The sequence below is a fragment of the Oncorhynchus clarkii genome, chromosome 16 (genome assembly GCF_045791955.1).
Source record: "Oncorhynchus clarkii lewisi isolate Uvic-CL-2024 chromosome 16, UVic_Ocla_1.0, whole genome shotgun sequence".
Lineage (NCBI taxonomy): Eukaryota > Metazoa > Chordata > Actinopteri > Salmoniformes > Salmonidae > Oncorhynchus > Oncorhynchus clarkii.
In genome coordinates, this window is record NC_092162.1 from 18366517 (window position 1) to 18393024 (window position 26508).

At 41.9% G+C, this 26508-nt stretch overlaps 1 protein-coding gene across 2 annotated transcripts in view; it reads right to left on the reverse strand.

The window, feature by feature from the left end:
- LOC139368103 (sema domain, immunoglobulin domain (Ig), transmembrane domain (TM) and short cytoplasmic domain, (semaphorin) 4Gb) overlaps positions 1–20368 on the reverse strand; it is a 36952-nt gene extending 16584 nt beyond the window's left edge. Inside the window, exons 1-5 of one of the 2 annotated variants that reach the window (XM_071106674.1) lie at positions 20283–20368; positions 14580–14853; positions 972–1120; positions 456–518; positions 2–100 (exon numbers count right to left, since the gene is read on the reverse strand). In XM_071106674.1, the coding sequence (XP_070962775.1) occupies positions 2–100; positions 456–518; positions 972–1120; positions 14580–14709 (441 nt within the window). In that variant the 5' untranslated portion in view covers positions 14710–14853; positions 20283–20368. Of the gene's footprint in view, position 1; positions 101–455; positions 519–971; positions 1121–14579; positions 16426–20282 lie in introns of those variants that run through there. The other variant, XM_071106675.1, reaches the window with a different exon arrangement.
- Positions 20369–26508: the final 6140 nt, after the last annotated feature.

Consider the following 26508-nt stretch of genomic DNA (forward strand, 5'->3'; position numbering starts at 1 on the left):
CTATGTAAGCACAGAGGGGCCTGAAGGCGTGCGTGCCACAGACGTACAGGTGAGTCTCATTGTACCTCTGTAGGACGCGGATGTGATTGTAACACTCTGTCTGTAGGAGAGACAACGCAGGATGGTTATACATCTATATAGCATCAACCTAGTCAAGAAGACACAGGCTAACACATTCACTTGACTCCTTCTGTATGAGGACTACATTATTACATTATAATAACAACAGCACATCATTGTTATACCATTTAATAAGGAGACAGACAGACAGACAGACAGACAGACAGACAGACAGACAGACAGACAGACAGACAGACAGACAGACAGACAGACAGACAGACAGACAGACAGACAGACAGACAGACAGACAGACAGACAGACAGATAGACAGATAGATAGATAGATAGATAGATAGATAGAGTTGAGCGGTGTGAGCTGCATGCAATGGGTTGTACCTGATTGTCTTTTCCTTTGTTGAGACACTGCTTCATCTGCTCGGCCGAAGCTTCCCAGTCAATCTGTAAGGGGGAGAAGAATGACCTCTCATGTCACCCAAATAGGTAGTGGGAGGATGGACAGTGTAACATGCCAACATTTAAATACCAGTGAATGCTGCTCTTTAATATTCCAGTGAATACTCAATTTTAATACTCCAGTTACTCCCATCAACTACATTGTGTTTTAATCTATTCTGTTGGCCCGTGAGTAAACTTGCCCCATGCATTTAATCCAATGCCTACACTGAAGAAAATGAACGTACAATAGGATTTACTGAATCTCCTTAAGGCTATTATTAGCCTGTCCTGTTTAAAAGTTGTGAAAGAGAAAAAGATTTGTGAAAGAGGGTTAGTTTCGCAAATTGCAACATAACGGTCATGTGATATGATGTGCTGTACCAGCTAACCAGTTACAAATACAATACAACTTAATTGCCGATCTAAACATTAGCAAGTTAGCATCCCGGCACTCACCGTGAGGTTGCCAGGAGTGGAGATGTTGGTGGTGTCCAGGGCATAGAGAGCCCCCCTGGCCCCCACGTATAGCACCCCATTGTCCTCCTCCAGTAGTAGTGTGCTGTAGTTTTGAGATGGGCTGCTGAAACGCTGGCAACCTAACAGGCCTGAAAACAAACACACAAACTTACTGAGTCTTTGGGGTCGATTTAACTGAACCTGCATTGTGGTATTTGCACAGTTTTCCCATGGTCAAATAAAGTCACAGAATGGTGTTGTTACTGGAAAAAACTATAATTATTATTACTACTGCCAAGTACTAGACCCACAAGTTGATGCTTCCACTTTCAGAATAAGAAAATATAGCGCAATGACAAAACATTCCCCAAATATTACTATGTTGGATCTGGTGGAATTCCAGTCTTAGGTACAGTGCCTTGCGAAAGTATTCGGCCCCCTTGAACTTTGCGACCTTTTGCCACATTTCAGGCTTCAAACATAAAGATATAAAACAGTATTTTTTTGTGAAGAATCAACAACAAGTGGGACACAATCATGAAGTGGAACAACATTTATTGGATATTTCAAACTTTTTTAACAAATCAAAAACTGAAAAATTGGGCGTGCAAAATTATTCAGCCCCATTAAGTTAATACTTTGTAGCGCCACCTTTTGCGATTACAGCTGTAAGTCGCTTGGGGTATGTCTCTATCAGTTTTGCACATCGAGAGACTGACATTTTTTCCCATTCCTCCTTGCAAAACAGCTCGAGCTCAGTGAGGTTGGATGGAGAGCATTTGTGAACAGCAGTTTTCAGTTCTTTCCACAGATTCTCGATTGGATTCAGGTCTGGACTTTGACTTGGCCATTCTAACACCTGGATATGTTTATTTTAGAACCATTCCATTGTAGATTTTGCTTTATGTTTTGGATTATTGTCTTGTTGGAAGACAAATCTCCGTCCCAGCCTCAGGTCTTTTGCAGACTCCATCAGGTTTTCTTCCAGAATGGTCCTGTATTTGGCTCCATCCATCTTCCCATCAATTTTAACCATCTTCCCTGTCCCTGCTGAAGAAAAGCAGGCCCAAACCATGATGCTGCCACCACCATGTTTGACAGTGGGGATAGGGTGTTCAGGGTGATGAGCTGTGTTGCTTTTACGCCAAACATAACGTTTTGCATTGTTGCCAAAAAGTTCAATTTTGGTTTCATCTGACCAGAGCACCTTCTTCCACATGTTTGGTGTGTCTCCCAGGTGGCTTGTGGCAAACTTTAAACAACACTTTTTATGGATATCTTTAAGAAATGGCTTTCTTCTTGACACTCTTCCATAAAGGCCAGATTTGTGCAATATACGACTGCTTGTTGTCCTATGGACAGAGTCTCCCACCTCAGCTGTAGATCTCTGCAGTTCATCCAGAGTGATCATGGGCCTCTTGGCTGCATCTCTGATCAGTCTTCTCCTTGTATGAGCTGAAAGTTTAGAGGGACGGCCAGGTCTTGGTAGATTTGCAGTGGTCTGATACTCCTTCAATTTCAATATTATCGCTTGCACAGTGCTCCTTGGGATGTTTAAAGCTTAGGAAATCTTTTTGTATCCAAATCTGGCTTTAAACTTCTTCACAACAGTATCTCGGACCTGCCTGGTGTGTTCCTTGTTCTTCATGATGCTCTCTGCGCTTTTAACGGACCTCTGAGACTATCACAGTGCAGGTGCATTTATACGGAGACTTGATTACACACAGGTGGATTGTATTTATCATCATTAGTCATTTAGGTCAACATTGGATCATTCAGAGATCCTCACTGAACTTCTGGAGAGAGTTTGCTGCACTGAAAGTAAAGGGGCTGAATAATTTTGCACGCCCAATTTTTCAGTTTTTGATTTGTTAAAAAAAGTTTGAATTATCCAATAAATGTCGTTCCACTTCATGATTGTGTCCCACTTGTTGTTGATTCTTCACAAACAAATACAGTTTTATACCTTTATGTTTGAAGCCTGAAATGTGGCAAAAGGTCGCAAAGTTCAAGGGGGCCGAATAATTTCGCAAGGCACTGTATGCTGTAAGTCTTGCTTCATAGAATGAAACTGTCTGTTCTTAAAGTTGTACTTACAGTTATATAGTTGGAATATACAACTATGCACATACTGCCTCTTTCCAATGGTCTCGGTGACATTATATCAGGTTGTGTTTTCTAACGATTCATATTTTTTTCCGGTAGCTTAGCTATCTATCAGAAGTAAATGGGAAGTGCAACAGATTGACTGTGACAAGCGTGCATCCGTCCCCAGTAAATCAATATGTGGGACGTCATGCATATAAGTTCTTATTACTGCAAGCAGCCTGGGATATACTCCCATCAATTCACCAAAATAAAGGGGGGAGGAAGAGGAGAGGAGGAACAGAGGGGAAGAAGGAGGAGGAAAGGAAAATGAGGGGGGAGGAGGATCGAGGAAGGAGGAAGAGGAGGAGAAGGGGAGGAGGAGAGGAGGTTAAAGAGGAGGGGAGGATGTGTGCTAAATTATTATACCCATCTTACACCATGCTGACTCATATTCCTCAGTGTATTTTCCATTATTCCTCCCTCCTTTTGTTCAACTCTCCCTCGCTCCATCTCACATTTATTCTGGTCATCTCTGTCCGCCTCTATCCCGTTCTTAATCTCTCTTTCTTTTCCTATCCAATATTCCTCACTTTTTTTTATCTTCCAACTCCATCAATGAACGTTCAGTGCTGCTACTCACAATTAAAATACGGTCTTATCTGCCTCACCACTAAATAAGATCACATCTTAAATATAGCATCCTAGATGAAAACAATGACCTCTTTTTCACCACTTCGTAGAAACGGAGCAGCTTGCCCCCATTTCAGAGGTTCCAGACTACTGATAAAATATTTAGTTTGATCCGTTTCCATGAATTAAGGTCAAAACACAAAGGAATGAAAGAAATGTGTAACCTTGTGTTGCTTGCCTGCTGTATTTGTTCAAGGGATATGAAGCTCAGGCTCTGTACAATATGCAGTGATTGAGATAACCCTAATCAACCCTTCTTGTGCACCCCTTCCCCCAATGGCACACACACACACAGACACACGCACACTGCCCTAATTGTGGCATTTGTACGCTTATATGATTTGACAGTACTGGGGCACATCTCCTGCTGAATGGCCTTAAAATGCCCTCCCCCAATACCCCATGTCAAACACAACCATCACTTCTACTACCCCACAATATTAAGATTTACAGCATAGAAACATGCAATGGTTGTGAGCAGGTGCTATAAATCAAATTGCATGTTCAGCTAAAAGAAGACTCATCGATCGATGCTCCCATGTGGTTAAAAAAGCATTCATGATATTACCCTGAAGAAGGCACTGTAATTCTGAAATATTGGTGGTTTACCCAATATTACTGGGAGCTTATATATGATGTCGACGACAGACATGGTCGCCCTGTTTCCAGCTCCTATCCAATTTTGCATATTTGATTTGTTTGTGTATGTTATTTCTTTCATTATTTGCTCAGAACGTTTCTTGCATTATTACCTAGAGCCGAAAATAACTTCTGGATATTAGATCGGCGATCACTCATCAGCATTTCAACCAGAAATTAGATTTCCCTAAATTGGATCCTTTCTTTCAACTCCCTGAGGCATTTCCAGTCATCCCGGGGGCTGCTCCAAGACGCCACCGCCGGAGAAGAGGTATAAGGAGTGGGCTCCTAGCATAGCTGCGGGAAGTAAGGGTGCTAGGGGTGCTGCAGCACCCCCTGATAAATAAAAAAGAAAAGAAAAAGAAATTGACAACAGCACCAGTAACCCAAAACATCTTCCCACGGCCATGGCTCCTAGTCAGACTCAGGAGGTGTGAATATCATCCACTGCTTCCAAGTATATTACTCGCTAACGTTCAGTCCCTGGACAATAAAATAGACGAGCTCAGGGCGAGCATCTCTTTCCAGAGAGACATCAGGGACTGTAACATACTCTGTTTTACGAAAATCATGTCTCTCTCCGGATATACTGTCCCCGTCCATTCAGCCATCCGGGTTCTCCGTCCTTCACACAGACAGGAAGATAGAATTCTCCGGGAAAAAGAAAGGTGGAGGTGTAAAGTATGTTTCATGATTAACTACTCGTGGTGTGATTGTGGTAACGTACAGGAACTGTCACGATCGTTTAGAGATGGATTGGACTAAGGTGCAGCGTGGTAAGCGTACATTTTACTTTTATTAAATGACACCGAAAAAACAACAAAATACAAAAACGAATGTAAAGCTACATGCAGTGCAGAAAGCAACTACACACAAACAAGATCCCACAACTAAAAGGTGGGAAAAAGTCTGCCTAAGTATGATCCCCAATCAGAGACAACGATAGACAGCGGCCTCTGATTGGGAACCATACCCGGCCAACAAAGAAATAGAAAAACTAGAATGCCCACCCAAATCACACCCAGACCTAACCAAATAGAGAAATAAAAATACTCTCTAAGGTCAGGGTGTGACAGGAACTCAAGTTCCCCTGATCTGGAAACTCTCACCATCAAATGCCGACCGCATTACCTCCCGAGATATATCTGCCCCAAGCTGATACAGCTTTCAGGAACTAAACTTGACTATGTGCAAACTGGAAAGCGCATATCCTGAGGCAACATTTATTGTAGCTGGGGACTTTAATAAAGGAAATCTGAGGAAAATGCAACCAAAGCTCCTCGCTCATCGAGCACTCTTGACCATTGCTACTCCCCCTTCCGGGACGGCTACAGGCAGACACATAAACAGGAAGCACCCATGTAAAGACTATTCAATGTTGGTCTGACCAATCAGAATCTATGCTTCAAGATCGTTTTGATCACACAGACTGGGAAATGTTACGGGTTGCCTCTGAGAATAGTATTGACGTATACACTGGCTCAGTGGCTGAGTTCATCAGGAAGTGCATAGAGGATGTTGTTACCACTGTGACGATTATAATTTATCCAAACCAAAAAACATTGATGGTTGGCAGCATTCGCGCAAAATTGAAATCGCAAACCACCGCATTTAAACACGGCAAGGTAACTGGGAACATGGACGTGTACAAACAGACCATCTATGCCCTCCACAAGGCAATCAAATGACAGTACAGGGACAAAGTGGCCGCAAGACATATGTGGCAGGTACTCCAGAGAATCACAGATTATAAAGGGAAAGCCAGCCACGTCACGGACACCAACGCCTCGCTCACGGACAACCTAAACACCTTCTTTGATGAACAGAATGCTGTTCATTAATTACAGCTCAGCCTTCAACACCATAGTGCCCTCCAAGCTCATCACTAAGCTCGGGGCCCTGGGTCTTGACCCCGCTCTGTGCAACTGGGTCCTGGACTTCCTGACAGGCCGACCCCAGGTGATGAAGGTAGACAACAACACTTCCGCCATGCTGATCCTCAACATGGGGGCCACACAAGAGTGCGTGCTCAGCCCCCTCCTGTCATCAAGTTTGCTGACGACATAACAGTGTTAGGCCTGATTACCAACAACCACGACACAATCTACAGGGAGGAGGTGAGGGCCCTGGCAGAGTGCTACCAGGTAAATAACCTCTCCCTCAACGTCAACAAAATGAAGGAGCTGATCTTAGAGTTCAGGAGACAGCAGAGAACACACCCCCATCCACATCAATCGGGCCGCAGTGGAGAGGGTTAAAAGCTTCAAGTTCCTCGGCGTGCACATCACTGACATCCTGAAATGGTCAATTCACACAGACAGTGTGGTGATGAAGGTGCAACAGCGCCTCTTCAACCTCAGGAGGCTGAAGAAATTCAGCTTGGCCTCTAAGACCCTCACAAACTTCTACAGATGCACCATTGAGAGCATTCTATCGGGCTGTATCACTACCTGGGACGGCAATTGCACCATCCGCAACTGCAGGGCTCTCTAGAGGGTGGTCTGGTGTTATGTACACCTCTTGGAGGAGGGAACGCAACACCCTGCTACAACTCAACTCCCCTTGGAGTAAAGAAAAGGTATGTGATTGTAGGTACGGGTAAGGATGACAGAGACTATTACCGTTTACAGGGAATTTATTCTTCCTTCACACGGTAAGGTGGGGAAAGGGGCTGGACGGAACCAAAGCACAGAAAGTAAAAGTTAAAGTTCTGCCCAACTCATCACCGTGGGCACAATACCTGCCCTCCAGGACATCTCCAGGCCCTGGTGTCACAGGAAGGCTATGAAGATTATCAAGGACCTCAGTCATCTGAGCCACAGCCTGTTCACCCCGCTACCATCTAGAAAGGCGGAGACAGTACAGGTGCATCAAAGCTGGAACCGAGAGACTAAAAAACAGCTTTTATGTCCAGGTCATCAGACTGTTAAATAGTCACCACTAGCCGGGCCTCCACCCAGTACCCTGCCCTGAACCTTAATCACTGTTACTAGCCCACTACCAGTCTGGACTCTACCCAGCACCTTAGAGACTGCTGCCCTATGTACATAGTCATTGAACACTGGTCACTTTAATAATGTTTACATACTGTTTCACTCACTTCATACAGTATGTACAGTATATATTGTATTCTAGTCAAGGCTCACATACTGTCTATACACACCATTATATACATACAGTGCATTTGGAAAGTAATCAGACCCCTTAACTTTTTTCAGCCTTATCCTAAAATGGATGAAATCATTTTTTCCCGATATCAATCAACACACAGTACCCCATAATGACAAAGCAAAAACAGGTTTTTAGTCATTTTAGTAAATGTATTAAAAAAAATCACAAACAGAAATATCACATTTATATAAGTACTCAGACCCTTTACTCAGTACATTGTTGAAGCACCGTTGGCAACAACTACAGCCTTGAGTCTTCTTGTGTATGATGCTACAAGCTTGGCACACCTGTATGTGTGCCAAATTTGGGGACCACTCAAGGACATTCAGAGACTTGTCCTAAAGCCACTTCTGAGTTGTCTTGGCTGTGTGCTTAGGGTCGTTGTCCTGTTGGAAAGTGGACCTCCACCCAAGGCGTAGGTCCTGAGCACTCTGGAGCAGGTTTTCATCAAGGATCTCTCTGCACTTTGCTCCGTTCATCTTTCCCTCGATCTTGACTAGTCTCCCAGTCTCTGCTGCTGGAAAACATCCCCACAGCATGATGCTTCCATCACCATGCTTCACCATAGGGATGGCGCCAGGTTTCCCCCAGAAGTGACGCTTGACATTCAGGCCAAATAGTACAATCTTGATTTCATCAGAGCAGAGAATCTTGTTTCTCAATGTCTGAGAGTCCTTTAGGTGCCTTTTGGCAAACTCCAAGTGGGCTGTCATGTGCCTTTTACTGAGGAGTGGCTTCCGTCTGGCCACTCTACCATAAAGGCCTGATTGGTGGAGTGGGGCAGAGATGGTTGGAAGGTTCTCCCATCTCCACAGAGGAACTCTAGAGCTCTGTCAGAGTGATCATGGGGTTCTTGGTGACCTCCCTGACAATGTTTTGGTACACTTCCTCAGATCTGTGCCTCGACACAATCTCAGAGCTCTACAGAAAATTCCTTCGACCTCATGGCTTGTTTTTTGCTCTGACATGCACTGTCAACTGTGGAACCTTATATAGACAGGTGTGTGCCTTTCCAAATCATGTCCAATCAATTGAATTTACCACAGGTGGACTCCAATCAAGTTGTAGAAACATCTCAAGGATGATCAATGGAAACAAAATGCACCTGAGCTCAATTTCGAGACTCATAGCAAAGATTCTGAATACTAATGTAAATAAGTTATTTCTGTTAAAAAAGTTATATAAATTTGCAAACATTTCTAAAAACCTGTTTCGGGGTATTGTGTGTAGATTGCTGATGTTTTTTCATCCATTTTAGAATAAGTTTGTAACGTAGGAAAATCTGACAAAAGTCATTGGGTCTGAATCATTTCCAAAGGCACTGTATTTATATACTTATATTCTGAACTTCGACATTGCTCGTTCTGATATTTCTTAATTTCTTTGTTTTGATCTGTGTGTATTGTTAGGTATTACTGCACTGTTGGAGCTAGAAACATTAGCATGTCGCTACAACTGTGATAACATGAGCAAAATATATGTATGCGATTAATCAAATTTGATTTGATTTATAGAATGTGCGACTCTTTCTTTTTATAGCCCATGTGGTTCATTTAAATCTTGCTTTGACTCTTTGGTCTTCTATAATGGTTGGAAAATGGTTTCAATAAAACACACTAGGGAAAGACCACACTGTGCCAAGTCTTATAATACACACAATCGTGCCAGTCAGATTTATTGGGTTCTTCTGACAGGGTTAATAAATGTCATCAAATGCATTACTGTAGTTTCTGACAAAAAAAAGTTGTGAATGTCTTTCAATACATCTCGGTGGACAGGTGCACAATTCGCATAATTCAACCACCCTCGCAGATGGCAATGGCTTAAATGACAAAACAAATGGGATTGCAGGTTACTACAACAAATACTACATGTTGTCACTTGTCACTGGTAAAGTCACTTCGTTATGCTGGCAAACCTGTTTGAAAACCTCCTCCCCACACAAACAGTCACTGAGGGATACAATGGTGATACTATGAGTAGCACCCATGACTAGCATGCAGGCAGGCAGGCAGGCAGAGAGATAGTCAGACAGGCAGTCCGAGAGACGGGCAGTCCGAGAGACAGGCAGAGACATGAGTGAGCCATGAGAATCTCTTCTCCACTGACCAACTCAAAGGTCAGGCCACACTCGAGGTTATGTAGAAAGGGGGGGGGGCAGTCACGACACAGCAGGGCACACACAAACTGAACAACACACACAGACAAGAAAATCCGCGCGCATACACACACAGACACACTCACCCTCTCTATCACTCTCCCTTTCTCAAAACCCGACAAGAACATTATGTTTTGTCCCAGATTATTTTATTTTGCGCAGTTATGCTAACACAATGACAACCCGTGGCAATGTAAAAACAAATCTCATTTTTCATTTGACTAATCCAAGTGTGTGCACAAGAATAGCCTTGGATTCTTCATTTTAAAAATAGTCCGACCATGATGACGATGAGGATGACGCAAAATGGCCGCCGCCCAAGGCAGTCGGGGGCGAAGTGTCCTTGATGTCTGTCAGAAGCCTGACCTATGAGCTGCTCCGAAGGCAATGTTCTAAGGCCAAACAAACACATAAGTAGGGATGTGACGATTATTGAATTTTGCTCGTAAAATTATTACCAACTTTACCCTCTTCGTGTTAAAATGAAGAACTTCTATTGGGTGAATCTACTTGAAAATAAAGTTGAATCCTACAAGAACGCAATAAAACGATTATGATGATTGAATTATTTTGTTCAGTTCTTACAGTAAGTGCATTCATCTTCAGATAGCTAGGGGAGACAACCACATATCATAGTCATAGAAGGTACATTTTTCTCAACACAGAAGAATAAGATTATATAGACATAAGTATTAGGACGGCCCCGGCTTCCTCCCAACTATGGAAAAACCAAGAATCTATTGGGCACAGATCCAGTCCTGCTGATTTCATATATACTTTTTTACATCAACTAGAAACTGACTTACACACAGGCAGTCAACAACAATACTCAGAAACTTGAGGGCCTGAGTTGTGCACTTCTGAGAGAGAGAGAGAGAAATAGTGAGTGAGTACAGGATAGACAGAGACCAAGAGAGAGAGACAGGGAGAGAGAGAGAAAAAGAGAGAGACATATACTGGCTTACGGTTCCTGTTCTAAACCCACAGCACAAACTGCACCTTGCGCTCGGTTAACAAATCGATGAGGAGAGTCAACAAGCGACGGAGAGTACCAGCTGAGTCTGAGCCGACGGGGCGGTTTCTTCTATCTATCATTGTTGTGCAGCGATCTGAGGGAGGCTGTTGCTGTGACCTCTCACCCCTGTCCCTAGTGCCGCACGTGGAATGCACCCTGTGTGTAAACTGAACACACACACTTTGCACCTATGCCATTTCACCTGTCTCACAGAGCAAAAGGAAGGACGGCTCTCTCGGCATCAGAAGAGGTCTGAGGGTACATGTATGTTCATGTCTGTTCATGTATGTGAAGAGATTATGTCCCTACAGGTGCTTTCATGGATAGAAGAACAAATGATGTGTGTGTGTGTGTGTGTGTGTGTGTGTGTGTGTGTGTGTGTGTGTGTGTGTGTGTGTGTGTTGTCCTATCCTTAGGGTCGGTCCAAAAGCACAGTAAATCTAGTGTGTGTCTGTGTGGATTGAGGGAGTATAGAGCTGTACTGTGTGTGATTGCCCTTGTGACTCATTGCGCACGCCTGATCCTCTCTGACTAACTAAGACAGGCACATGACACACACACACACACACACACATGGGTACATGGGCTGGGGGGACAACACATGACTTAACCACTGTTGACACTGGTGAGAACTGTCAGCTGTTGCTAAATTGATCAATGTTATTATATTAGTCCACCAATACCTGACAAGGCAAACCGTAGGAGTTCTAGCCTTCTAGTCATAACTATCATAGATTTCTCTATAGAACATGATTGGAATAAATTTCACCCAAATGTACATCTCGAGAAGCAAGACTATAAAGTACTGACTTTTAAAATGAAGTTTGACAAAAATAAATGATCAAGAATGCAATACTTCCTGTTCCCTATTTTCAAAAACCTCTAAAATGTCTGAGCATATCGGAAAATAGATTATTTCGACCAAGGATCGACATAGCTGCCTCACCACTAGTGGCTTCATTTCCTTAAATCATCGGATAGAACAGCCCACACACTGTCAACATAAACAAGTGTGTTCTCTCTATCACGAGTGGTCTGTCATATTTACCATCATTCTTGTGATGTTTGGCAGTACTGTGGTTTTGGCCTTATGCAACTCCCATGGTTTCCGGTCACAATGTAACCCTTTCTATTTATCTCCATCAGCCTGACTGTGGTTTTCCCAATATATTTTTGGTACCATGAGTGTTCTGAAAGACAATATTACAATGAAAGCAGTGCACGCACAGCGATAACAAAAAAGCAGAGATATTTCTCTTATGATGGTATCAAAAACACCTACAGTTAGTGCATACATCCTGGTGCCATTGCAGGTATCTAGGCAGAGTCTGTCTCTGCTAAGATCCTGTCAACCACCAAGCTCAGGGAACACCAGAGGAAGAGGTCGATCAGAGCATCACTGAATAACTCACCAGGGATAAGATGTCCAATTCTTCTCCATTGTCACCCGAGTGTCACATTAAAAGAAGCCGTTTTCTGCAAAGACTGACTGGTGAGAACAAATTGTGAGATGCTGCATCCAACAAGAAGAACGAAAGGCAGAGAGATAGACTCTAGGGGCTGAGAGAGACAAAACACTTGTTTTCAGATTGAGCCTTGTCAACTCATTAGTATTTTAGTGAGTCCTTTTTTCTGTTCACCTAGACACAACAACTGCCTTGACTAAATAGATACAAGCATTTCACGACACCCGCAATAACATCTGCTAAATATGTGTATGTGACCAATACAATTTGATTTGAAATGTGAATTACAGATCACTATTGCCAATTATGAACCTTACTATCGCAAGCCCTGAACATAGCTACATGCCTCAGGAGTGGTATGCTAGTCTACATAAAATCTCCCCCTTTCAACTGAAGAAACTGTAATATTCTAAACCAATGACTAAATAACACAGAAATCCACAGAAATCCACTACTATCAAGACCTCCGCTGCACTCTCTCCTCATAGCAACAGTAGACAGATCTTACACATGCATCAATATTGCATGCATGTTTCCATTACTTCAGGTCTGGTTGGCACCAGCAGAGTGAGTGGGAGACAATCCCCTAGGTTCCTCCCTTGAGTTCAGACCAGAGACAGGCATTCATCTAACCATAGAGAGAGACACACACACACACAAACACGCACGCATACACATTTTTTGAATTTCAGAATGTCAGATATGCCAGTTCTTAGTGAGTTTTATTGTGAGTCAACGTACACCCACTCCTACAGACCAACTGTAAAACACAGAGCAAATTAATGATCGCCCTCTCACCCCACCCACCAGAGGTAAATATAGCTGAGATCTCAGACTACCAAAACGGTGGTCATACAGTACCACCACTAGCACCACCCACATAGAATAGCCCTCCTTTTCATACACATTATAGTCATTTGCCCGGCGGCCATTTTTCTCTACGAGGTGCTACTCTCTCCATTCTTCATTCTGCACTGGGGCATGTTTCTCCTAAGTGAAAGTGACTGGGGGTGCATGCAAGTGCAGATTTTAGATGTGAGTAGAGATCATACATGCATGCACACACACACGCACGTGCACACACACACACACACACAGCCCATGGGAGTCTGAATGTAGGTCACGGGTTTCCTTCTACAAGGACAAGGAGAAAAATAAGATTGACTGTGTTAGACCGACTTAGCAATAGAGGCTTTCTGAACAAAAAAAAAAGATTTCCATAGGGCACCCATCAAATAATCTGGAATCCATTTCCCTGATTGGGTAGAGGGAAGAAATATTCAACTAATACTTTTGGGTGGTTTTATGTCACCTTTATCCCCCGCCTAAAAGTCCTGTCTATCTTATCTCTAACCATCTCTTTCCACTGTAATAGCCTGGTTTTGTGACGGCACCACTGTCCAGGAAGGCGATACACCAGGCTCTCTTTACTCCCCTCCTCTGTTAATAATATTCCTCCTCTCGAGACAGGAGTAGAGAGGAGTGGAGAGGAGAGAGTAGCCAGGTACAGTATAGTCATCTGAAGAACCTGCCAGGGCTGGGTAAATCCCTTTGCTACAGTAGCTTTCTGGGTGATAGATATGCTGCAGTGGATAGACAAAGAGAGGCTGAGCTGATATGAGAGGGAAAGAGATGCTGATGCGTGTAAATGATGTACCCTAACCCCTTTGTAAAATACTATTTCATTTTCTACACAGGCACTGGTCAGGGTTCCACCGTAAAGGGGTCCTCTTCTATTCTCTAGTGTTTCATTAGAGCTGCATGGTGAACTAAGTGAACTAGGACTTGACTTGAGAGAGACGATTAATAACTCCCTGGAAGTAGGGGCTGGCAGTCTTCAGGGAAAATGTCAAAACTGTGTCACTTGCTAAAAGTCAGTTGTATTGAATCAGGACACCGCGTGTGATACTATGATACTAGTACACAGTAGATGTCCTATAAGTAGAGCCAGGAGTTTTCTCAGGCCATGTGATCTGACCAAAAAAACTCCTAGGCCTATAGCTAGGTCCCAGAGGTTTCTCTAGGTCAGGTGCAGTCATGTTGACAGGACAACCTTCTGGCTCAAACTAGTCTACACTCTTAGGAAAAAAATGCTATCTAGAACCTTAAAGGGTTATTCGGCTGTCCCCATGATAACACTTTGAAGAACCCTATTTGGTTCCTGGTAGAAACATTTTGGTTCCAGGTAGAACCCTTTTAGGTTCCATATAGAACCATTTCCACAGAGGGTTCAACACTGAACCCCAAAGTGTTTTTCCTGGAACCAAAACTGGTTCTAACTGGGGCCAAATACGTTTTTCTTATGGGGACAGCCAAGGAACCCTTTTGGAACCCTTTTTCTAAGAGTGTACAGCAGAGCTGGAGCCTTGGTCTGATCTTACCTTGGGAGAACACTGTGGTCCTGGGGGTGACGTCCATGTCAAGGACGGGGCCGAAGGGGAACCCCCACACCCCTGACAGGCTACAGAGGAGCAGCAGCAGGGGGGGCAGCAGTGTGACGTGGCCCTCCATGTTTGACAGATTGACCCGGGTGCAGCTGGAGCCCTGTTTGCTGTCACACACCTTGTTGCTTACACACACAATAATGATATCCTGCTCTGCTGGGCTCAGCAGTGGTGGCTTCTAGGTCATTCTCAGTCTGTAGAAAGGCTCACTCTACACAGGAGAAAAACAGATGTTATCCCTCATAGAGATCCATAAGGATATAGCACAACTTGCAACTATAGATGCCATTGTTTAGATGAGAGAGAGAGTGTGTGTGTGTGTGTGTGTGTGTGTGTGTGTGTGTGTGTGTGTGTGTGCGCGCGCGCGTGTTGATTTCCTGGGCCTGGTTGAATTTGTGCATAATCACACTGCGTCACCCCACATTAGCATAGGAATAATTAGTACAAGACGTGTTACATAAAACACCAATTTAAAAAGTAAATGATGAAGAAGTATTGTTGTTTTCTCTCATATTCTGGCACATGGCTCCACTTCTCCACTTCCTAATTAGCAGTCTGCGTCAAGGGGCTAGGCTAGGCGGGCTAGGCTATCTGATGACTAATCTAGTGATTAGGCCCGATGCCATCAGCACAGTCTTCGCCTGGTCTCCTGCACTCACGCGCTCTGTCGCTGATCAAAGGCCTCTGCCATGAATCCTGTTCTCCTCTCCTCCACACGGTGACACACGAGAATTCCCATATCCTTGATCTCCCCGGCTGCCTCTCTGACAATGTTTTCACAGTAGAAGACATGATGTGGCTAATGAACTCTGTAGTAGCAGCAAGGGCACCCTAACCTCTCTATAGGATCCCACACGGAGAGAGAAAAGAGAGAGGGAGGCAACTCTTTCTGGAAGGTTGAGTCTGTTGTATGTCTGTGTGTTTCTCAACTCCAGTCCTTGTGTAGGTAGGCTACCTCCAAGGTATAACTTATTCAAACGGGCTTGGTGATTAGTTGAGGAGTTGAATGAGGTGTCCTAGTGCTAGGCTGGAACACAAACGAGCAACCTTGGGGGTATCTGAGGATCAGAGTTGAGAAACACTACTACACACGCACACAGCCTACTGTGTAAACACACCAGGGTCTCACCCATCTGCCACTATTGTGTTGATGGTGTCGCTTGTGGAAGGTGGCCAGGCGATGACGGCCTATCTGTTGTCACCGTGATGACAACATGGAAACTGCACATGGAAAGGTAAAGACATCTGCCTGAGCAGTATCACGCCTGGATCATAACACACGAACGAACGAAAGGGTCGAACAAAACAGCACGAGCAGGATTTCCCCTGAAACGCTTTGAAAAACATTTCAAATCTGGCCAAAAATAAATAAATTGACATCTAATTGGAGCTAAAATATATTACATGTATTGTTGACATAGAATTAAACTATTTCTAAGGGTTTTATCTGGGACAGAAGAAGTACTGGGTTGAGTGTAACTTCTTCAGCACTACTGCTGGAGGCTACATCCCCTGAGCGTTTTTAAACAGTTCTGACAAACTGACCTCAGTTGCCTCCCTGTTCAGAAAGCACAGTTATATTGATTGATGGCCTACAGAATGTGCAAAGATATAAAATGGAGTTATAGTCTCTCTGGATATGGCCATCTGTCAGGCAAGACATAATGATATGCAAAATATTATCCAGTCTGACATTTCTACAGATACGCTCCAATTGTCTCTTCTCTTCCTCGCTTTAATATACAAAACCAATCAAATGTTTGAACACACCTAGTCATTCAAGTGTTTTTCTTTATTTGTACTTTTTTCTACATTGTAGAATAATAATGAAGACATCAAAACTATGAAATAACACATATGGAATAATGTAGTAATTCTTCAAAGTAGCCACCCTTTGCCTTGATGACAGCTTTGCACACTCTTGGCATTCTCTCAACCAGCTTCACCTGGAATGCTTTTCCAACAGTCTTGAAGGAGTTCCCACATATGCTGAGCACTTGTTGGCTGCTCTTCCTTCACTCTGCGGTCCAACTAATCCCAAACCATCTCAATGTGTTATTTCATAGTTTTGATGTCTTCACTATTATTCTACAATGTAGAATATAGTAAAAAATAAAGAAAAACCCTTGAATAAGTAGGTGTGTCTAAACTTTTGACTGGTACTGTAGCTATGAGAAGAACATTTTACCAAAATTCTCATTGAAAGCAAGTCTAAGAAGCGGTAAATCGGATCTATGTGCACTATTTCTATACTTCCCAATGTTAAGTTTTGTTTTTGCTTTTACTTTCGGTTTTGTACTTTCGGTAAAATACAATATTTTTTGGTTATGGTCAATATATTTCATAGAGGTTTAGATGGTACAATGATTATCTACACAATGACTGCTTGTTTTGTCACATAAACGGGAATTAGGCAAACTATTTGAATTTTAGTAACCAGGAAACCAAGTGATTGGGTTAAGACTTACTTTTTCTGTCCCACATAGAAGGGGGAAAAGAGCTCTACCTTTGCTGCTGTCGGATACTTGTTTGGCAAGTATGAAATAAATAACCGTAACTGAAGAGATTAATCAAATGAATGAGGATGGATGAATGAAATCACCCTGTTCTAAGCAGAGACCATATCCACTCGGAGACAGCAAACATCAAATGTACCAAGGCAAAGTAGCATGAAATGGGGATTGTGTCTCAAATAATCTGTCATTCTATTCTGGATAAGTCTAAAGAACTGTATACAGAATGATTGAGATGTCTATGTCCATCTTATTTGGGTATCAAGCACATCCTTTGAACCGGATGACAATTTAACATATGACATCATTGTTAATATGCCTGTATTACTATGTTGTGCCAATTTATTTAGCCTTATCTGACACATTGCAGCCAATTGCACCCAACAACAAATACATTGGCACAACATTCTAACAACATTACCACAATGTAGTAATTAGAGGCATATTAACCATTCTTTGTAAAATACCAAACTGCATAAAAAGTGTATTTTTTAAAACTAAAGCCAATCCAGATAAGGGCATTAAAAGGCTAGTGGATAGCCATGACGCAATGTAATTTCCTTCTGAGCGATGGACAAGTAGCTACGCACTATCATTTTAACACTTTTAATTGGTTGGTGATACACAAACATGAAGAGGATGGCACTGGATGCCCATGATGTTGCCTGTTATGTTTGCTCATGAAGGTGAGGCAAGTTGTAGCTAATACACCCTAGCATTTTATAAAGAATTTAGTTAGTCTCATTCTTTCTACATAACAGTATTTTCTCTTGAACGGAGTTCTTCAAGTTTCACACTTTTTAACTATACATGTCACCATGTAACGCACAGTCTATTTTCTAGCAATTTATCCGCTCACTTTACCCGCATTACTTTGCGTAGACGCAAGAAAAATAGACTTGGTATTGGTATTTATTAGAATCCCCATTAGCAGCTGCAAAAGCATCAGCTACTCGTCTTGCGGTCCACATGAAACATAACATACTACATAGTACAGTACATTATTAGTCAAGGACTGAAAAACATACATTTAAACCGTCACACATAGCCTACATATCAGTACATATACACAATATATTGGTCTAATACACAGTACAGTGGAAATTACAATACAAGATGTATAAAATGCCTGTCTCTTCACAGTCCCCTTTGTGCAGTAAGGTGTTCTTTTATCTGTTTAAAAAAAACTGCTTTATTGCTAGCTTGAGTTACCTGGGGAGGCAGAGAGTTCCATGTAGTCATGGCTCTATTTAATACAGAGCGTTTCCCAGACTCTGTTCTGGACCTGGGGAAGAGACCTCTGGTTGCATGTCTTGTTTTGTACCGATGAGTGTCCGAACTGTGTGTCACCTGCTTGAACAGACAGTTCGGTGCCTTCGACACATCAACACCTCGCACAAAGACCAATAGTGATACAGTCAATCTCTCCTCAACTTTGAGCCAGGAGAGACTGACATGCGTGCTACTGACACTTTCCCTCCGTGTACATCTAAGTGCGATACTGTACGTGCCTCTTTGTTCTGGACCAACTGCAATTTACTTATGTCCTTCTTTGCCGCACATATGACCACACAGCTGGGCAGTAGTCCAGGTGCGACAAAACTAGGGCCTGTAGGACCTGTCTGGTCGACTGGTCCTATCATGGACAGACCTCTTCCCATTTTAGCAACCATTGAGTCTATATGTTTTTACCATGACAGCTTGCTATGTAGGGTTACACCCAGCAGTTCAGTCTCCTGAACTTGCTCAATAGCCACATGATTCAATTATTGAAAATCCTCTGTGTTCTACTAGATATGCAACTCTCAATCCATAATAAGGCAGAGAATGCAAATCCATAACAGCTATGTTTTTTTCAGCAATAGGTTATGATCAATGACATCAAAAGCTGCACTGAAGTCTAACAAAAGCGCTCCCACAATCTTCTCACAAACAATTTCTTTCAGCCAATCATTCATTTGTGTCAGTGCCGAGCATGTTGAATGCCCTTCCCTATAAAAGCATGCTGACAGTCTGTTGTTAATTTGTTTCCTGTAAAATAGCTTTGTATTTGATCAAACACAATCTTTTCCAAAAGTTTGCTAAGCACTTGTAACAGGCTGATTGGTCGGCTGTTTGAACCATTAAAGGGTGATCTGCTATTCTTGGGTAACGGAATGACCTTTGTCTCTCTCCATGTCGGAGGGCACACTCCGTCTTCTAGGCTAACATTTAAGATGTGGCATATAGGAGTCAATGTATTCCGCTACCAACCTCAGTAGTTTACCATCCAGGTTGTCGGTACCAGGTGGTTTGTCCTTATTTATAGATAGCAACCATTTTCTCACCTCTTCCACACCCACTTTGTGGAACTCAAAACTACAGTGTCTTTCAGTATTTTGTTCATTATGCATGAATATAAAGGCTCAGTGTTTGTTGTTTGCATGCTTTCTAATTTGAAGTTGACACTCAGAGTCCGTCTTTTTTCTCTCATTCTCTACCATGCATTATAATTCCAGTGTGTACACTCTCATTCACGCTCATTAAAAAAATTATTTGGACTTTAACCTTCTGTCTTGTGTAACCATACCAAACGTAACAAATCGTACTAATTTGAATGTCCCGGATTTACATGTGTTATGTTACGTCTAGTCTATGCGACCAGGCTGGTTCTCAATATCGTAGCAATTTTGTAGACTAAATATTTTGTATTATTTCCAAGATCAGACAAAACCATAGCTATGCTTAATTTGCATTCCGATTCCCCAATGTACACATTCCAACATAACTTCTGACGATTCTGCCACGCGTGCAAGTGTTGTTCCATGTTATTACACATTTACAGATATTGATAAAATCGTTCGATGTGCTCTGTCTAAAAAAATGTACATAGCCGAGTACATTCCCGATGCAATACACATTTCCACATCGTAACCTGTTTGACGAACACTGCAGCATTTTATTAAAGAACACCTAGCAGAGCGCATTCTCATTCACCTTCACCTGCCTGCAATTTGTTCCATACCTCTTACACCACATTCAAGGCTGAATAGGTAAATGGAACGAAATACAAAATAGAGCAGTAGGCTACGGTAGAGTAGCGTACAGTACAGTAAGCCTACTGTAGTTACAATGTTGTTAATCTTACCGTGAAAATCTTCTACGAAACTAGAGAATTATCTTCTGAAGAATAATTATTTGAGTCCCTCCGTGGTGAAGTGGTGCGCAGATGCCAGCCTCTGCTCTGTCAAAACCAGCGTATTTTTGCACATGTGTATTCTAGACGTACACCGGTGTCGCTCGCTCGCCCGCGCTCTCTCTCTCTCTCTTTCTCTCAAAACATGCGCAAATTGTTTCAAAACAGAATTGTAATCCCTTCTTGCCATTGTAAACAATTATTTCTATGCTTATGTCTTTGCTACTCCTGACATGATAACATGCAACTCATTGGTCAAATGTGTCACCACACATAGGTTAACGTGTTATTTTAATGGGTTAATAGTGTTACTAAATGTGTATGCCTGATGTCGAAAGCCTACAGCATATATAATTATACTAGCCGCCTACGATTAAAATATATTCAAATCGATATAATAAATGTTATTATCCCTCATAGAAATGTGTGTGTGTGTGATTGATTTCTGACAGGTTAAATGATTTTACACAGGTTATACTTGAAACTGCATCTGGCGCTCATATGTTTTTACGTGATTTCACGAATTTCTTCATGATGATAAAGATGCACCCATATCGACTGAGCGCCACCTGTTGGGGGACAATGGGAGTTGAAGTGAGAGGGACCGTATGTTTCAGGGACACACTCTTTTCACGCCACTTCGATACAGCTATGACCGGAAGTGGTTTTCGTAGTAAGTTAGGAGAGCAGGTTCTCCTAACCTGCTAGTGCTACGAAAAAGTAACTTCCGGTTGTAGCTGAATCGAACTGGTGATGCTCGTACAGCACCAGTCAAAAGTTTGGACACACCTACTCATTCAAGGGTTTTTCTTTATTTTTACTATTTTCTACATTGTAGAATAATAGTAAAGACATCAAAACTATTAAATAACACATATGGTCTCATGTAGTAACCAAAAAAAGTGTTTAAAAAATCCTAATATATTTTATATTTGAGATTCTTCAAAGTACCTCCCTTTGCCTTGATGACAGCTTTGCACATGCTTGGCATTCTCTCAACCAGCTTCATGCGTTTCAATTAACAGGTGTCTTGTTAAAAGGACATTTGTATAATTTATTTCCTTCTTAATGCGTTTGAGCCAATCACTTGTGTTGTGACAAGGTAGGGGTGGTATACAGAAGATAGCCCTATTTGGTAAAAGACCAAGTCCATATTATGGCAAGAACCGTGTAAATAAACAAAAAGAAACGACAGACCATCATTACTTTAAGACATGAAGGTCAGTCAATCCAGAACATTTCAAGAACTCAACGTTTCTTCAAGTGCAGTCGCAAAAACAATCAAGCGCTATGATGAAACTGGCTCTCACGAGGACCGCCACAGGAAAATACCCAGAGCAGCAGAGGATAAGTTCGTTAAAGTTACCAGCCTCTAATGCAGCCCAAATAAATGCTTCACAGAGTTCAAGTAACAGACACATCTCAAAATCAACTGTTCAGAGGAGACAGCGTGAATCATGCCTTCGTGGTTGAATTGCTGCAAAGAAACCACTACTAAAGGATACCAATAACAAGACGAGACTTACTTGGGCCAAGAAACACGAGCAATGGACATTAGACGGGTGGAAATCTGTCCTGGTCTGATGAGTACAAATTTGAGATTTTTGGTTCCACCCGCCGTGTCGTCGTGAGACACAGACTTGGTGAACGGATGATCTCCGCATGTGAGTGTAACATTTGTTAAAGTACTTTGTGAATTTCACCAGGTTCATACATGAATATGGCATGTTGATTTGGTATTATGCATGCCTGCATCCCGGGAATAGGGGAGTGTGTGCTTACGTTTTGCCCTGTGTGCTCGTGCTCAAATCATTGTGATGCACTGTGAGAGGTAGGCACATCTTTTCTGTCATCTTCAGAAAAGCTTGTTTCCGCTAAGCACAAAGTCATAAACACAGTGTTTTGTTCATGAATAATGTTGTATATTTAGAGGTTACTCATAAGTGGATTATATTGTTAAAATGCAATTGTACTTTTTAGGATGATATTAACATTCTGAATTCAACATGCTGTTACTAGCTAGCTATTGTATGTGTGAACGATGGCTAGATCCTCGAATGAATTCAGTCCCTTGTATTGTGCGTCTGTTGTAGAAATAGGCGATGATTCGCAGAACATATTTGTGCTCAACAAATGTTTTGTCTTTTCTTTTTGATGCAGGTATGTGGTTTTCTATGTCAAATATATGTTATGTGTTGATGCATAATAAGGAGAGGTTGTACTCATTTTTGTATTCTGGCAAATCATTTTGATGCACTAAAGAGACAACGATTTGCATAACATATTTGTGCTCTACAAATATTTTGTCTTTTCTTTTGGATGAAGAGAGTGAATTCTGATTCATTAAAACAACCTGATCTCCGAAGTCCACGTCTATAGTCTCAATCAACCACACACAACGCAGAGCTACAGTGGTGCAGTACAGCACTGGTTAAATGTGTTTCTCACTGTGAAGCATGGAGGAGGAGGTGTGATGGCATGGGGGTGCTTTGCTGGTGACACTGTCAGGGATGTATTTAGAATTCAAGGCACACTTAACCAGCATGGCTACCACAGCATTCTGCAGTGATATGCCATCCCATCTGGTTTGTGCTTAGTGGGACTATCATTTGTCTTTTAACAGGATAATGACCCAACACACCTCCAGACTGTGTAAGGGCTATTTGACCAAGAAGGAGAGTGATGGAGTGCTGCATCAGATGACCTGGCCTCCACAATCACTCGACCTCAACCCAATTGAGATGGTTTGGGATGAGTTGGACCGCAGAGTGAAGGAAGAGCAGCCAACAAGTGCTCAGCATATGTGGGAACTCCTTCAAGACTGTTGAAATAGCATTCCAGGTGAAGCTGGTTGAGAGAATGCCAATAGTGTGCAAAGCTGTCATCAAGGCAAAGGGTGGCTACTTTGAAGAATCTCAAATATAAAATACATTTGGATTTGTTTAACACTATTTTGGTTATTACATGATTCCAAATATGTTATTTCATAGTTTTGATGTCTTCACTACTATTTTACAATGTAGAAAATAGTAAAAATAAAGAAAAACCTTTGAATGAGTAGGTGTGTCCAAACCTTTGACTGGTACTGTATGTATCAAGCATCTCAGATTAGGAGTGCTAGTTTAGGACCAGCTCCCCCCATCCATTGAATTTGATTCATTCTGATCAAATGGAAAAACTGATCCTAAATCAGCTCTCCTACTCTGAGAAGCTTGATACATAAGATTCCAGAGGCAATTACTGTTTTTTGGAGGCTATACAATTAAAATAGATAGGTATTTACGAATTAAACGAATGTCCCACAAGACCCAAATAAAGAGACACAAACGCCCAAATAGCTCCTTTTTCAAGGATTCACCTCATACTGAGACATACAGTAGCAGTGTATAGCCTACACCAATACAATATTACACCTCTAACAAAAAGAGCCCAATGATGGCCTGGGCCCTGGGGTGGTCTAGCAGTCTAAGCTGCTGCCTCTAGATTCACATGTACTGTGTACAGCTGCAAGCACGGCTCTCCCCCTTCCTTTCATCTCTACCTTGCTATCTCTATCCTACCCAATAAAACACACAAAAAATGCTTAAGGAGTGGGACTGCCCCATTCTTTAAAAAACATTTGTTTAACACCACAAAGGTTACAGGGTGACATAATCTGAAAACATCTAATTTTATCACAAGTTTTTCTTCCTCCAGTCCATAGTCCATCTTCAGTTCTCGTCTCTCTGGACTATGTTACAGTTGAATCTCAACTGGGGGAATTCCTAGTTCCTCCTCCAAGTAGTTCCCTTTGTATTTTTATGGGAACCAAGGGCCGGGCAGCCAGTCAGCTGTTTCTCTAGTCTCAGAACTGCTTTGTATATTTGTATTGATTCAGAGGCACCCTCCCACCCCTTCCCTTCATACTTGGAAATGATTGCTTGGCTCAACTTGAAGAAAGACAGACACAGAAACAGATATGTCACAGAGGGTATGTAGAGTTCGTCATACACTAATGCTAGTATGTATCAGAAAGCCTTGCAATAATCGAAGTCAAACTGAAGACAGAACATAGTTTTCTTTGGATGAAAGTAGGCTTTTTCTTTCAACAGGGATCTATTGTACAACATGGTAACAGTGCTAATGTCAACAGGGACCAGGGACCAGTGTAACTGAAATGTAAAGGGGTAAGTTAGCGATTCTCTCTATTGTATTATTATGGTAATGCTGCTCAAGATTGTTTTACTAGTCTCCCTAACAGTTGCTTGTGACTGATCTCTTTCTAATTTTATTCAGTGAAATAAAACCTTAGTAAAGTGGATCGTTTTGATAATTTATTGTGATTTATCCCCATACTTGTACTTCTTGAGAGAGAACGAGAGAGAGAGAGAGAGATTAAACAGTTGTGACTTAAATCAGACTCAACAAGACAAAGATCAATAATTAACTTTACACTTGTCCTCTACATACATATTGTGACAGGCTATAGCTTACCTAAAGTATGTGTTGTCATGTCTTATTCCATGAATATTCCATTCCACGCACTCAAATGCCCACCCTGGGCCTCATGTGACTCACACAAACTGTCTGATCGCACACGAGAGTGGCCTAGAGATAACCCTGACTCATTCATTCTCATGTGAGTTTGTTTTCTCTGCAAATATATTGTGAAATACCGTGGCCACTCTTTTTCCAGTTAATGGACATTTCACTGTCATTTCAGCTGGGGACTTTGGAGGGTTGTGAACCAGCCCTAGCACTGTACTTTCAATGGGCTCTCACAGGGAATAAGCACCTAGATGTGCTATCAAAGATTAGGTAGAGGTATGTATGGTTTTAAATGTCAATAGCAGTGCTATTTCATTTCATATTAAGATGTCTACCAAATAAAACAACAATTAATTATGAAAACATTTGTTTCTGGCCTTTCTGGTGTGCTACTTTCTGGTCTACTAATACAATGTAATTGTAGAAACCAACAAGTCTATCTGATGCTGAAAATGAGCGTTCGGCCATGAGAACTGAATTCCATAGATGGTAGTTGCTCAGATAGACATCTATGGATTCAGTTCTTCTTGCCTGGCAGCTACAATCAGCAACCCATCACCTATCAAGGACAACAGGGACAAGGAAAGAAACACTTTGTTTATTTGACGTTGGTAAGATATTGCAAAAATGTCTGGCCCCCCTAGCAGATACATGAGAATTATAACAAAGTTGCTTCATTCTTATTGTCAGCACACTTGTCCCATTATTGTGCAGATATTTGAATCTGCAGAAAAGAAAGAAAGAATAAACCATAACAAGCACACAAACACAATTTCAAGCAAACTTTACTCTAGGTGGCACTACAACCCTTGTCATAGCCAGAGATGGGCAGTATTTCTGTAACATGTATTTGATATAAGCATTTGAATGATTTTGTCATTTGAATTACACTGGGCTGAACTACACTCCAATGTATTTATTGTTTTGCATTTTCAAAATACTGTGATTACATTTTTTTAAATATAAAATACTTTTCTATACCATTTTTATTTATAGCGGTTCAAATGTTGTGGCCCCCCTTTCACCCTGCATTGGTATCATAAGTCTGATAGCACTACGGTGTGATAAGAGCGTCTGCTAAATTAATTAATATAAATGTAGATGTAAACTTTTTGATAAATCATTTGTTGAGGGAAAATGTACTTGATACGATTGTGATATGCTGTTGTCTCACTTAGCTATCTTAATATGAATTCACATAACTGTAAGTCGCTCTGGATGAGAGTGTCTGCTAAGTGACTCAAATGTAAATGCAAATGTAAAAACATTTTAAATCGACTACTGTCGAAACTTCATGAACTTTGATCAAATAGTTGTTCTAAAGTTCATGCAGTTGACATGTAGGCGCAAGCAGGACAATTTTTATCCCCATAATGCAATACATGTTGAAAGGCAGTGGTCAACGACTTGACAAATGTGATCTACTCCAACGAGCCCAATGATACCCAAAAGCCTTATTAGCATAGGCTCAAGGTCCTAAACGATATCTTAACCGCCATCGATAAGAAACACTACTGTGCAGCCGTATTCATTGATCTGGCCAAGGCTTTCGACTCTGTCAATCACCTCATCCTCTTCGGCAGACTCGACAGCCTTGGTTTCTCAAATGATTGCCTCGCCTGGTTCACCAACTACTTCTCTGATAGAGTTC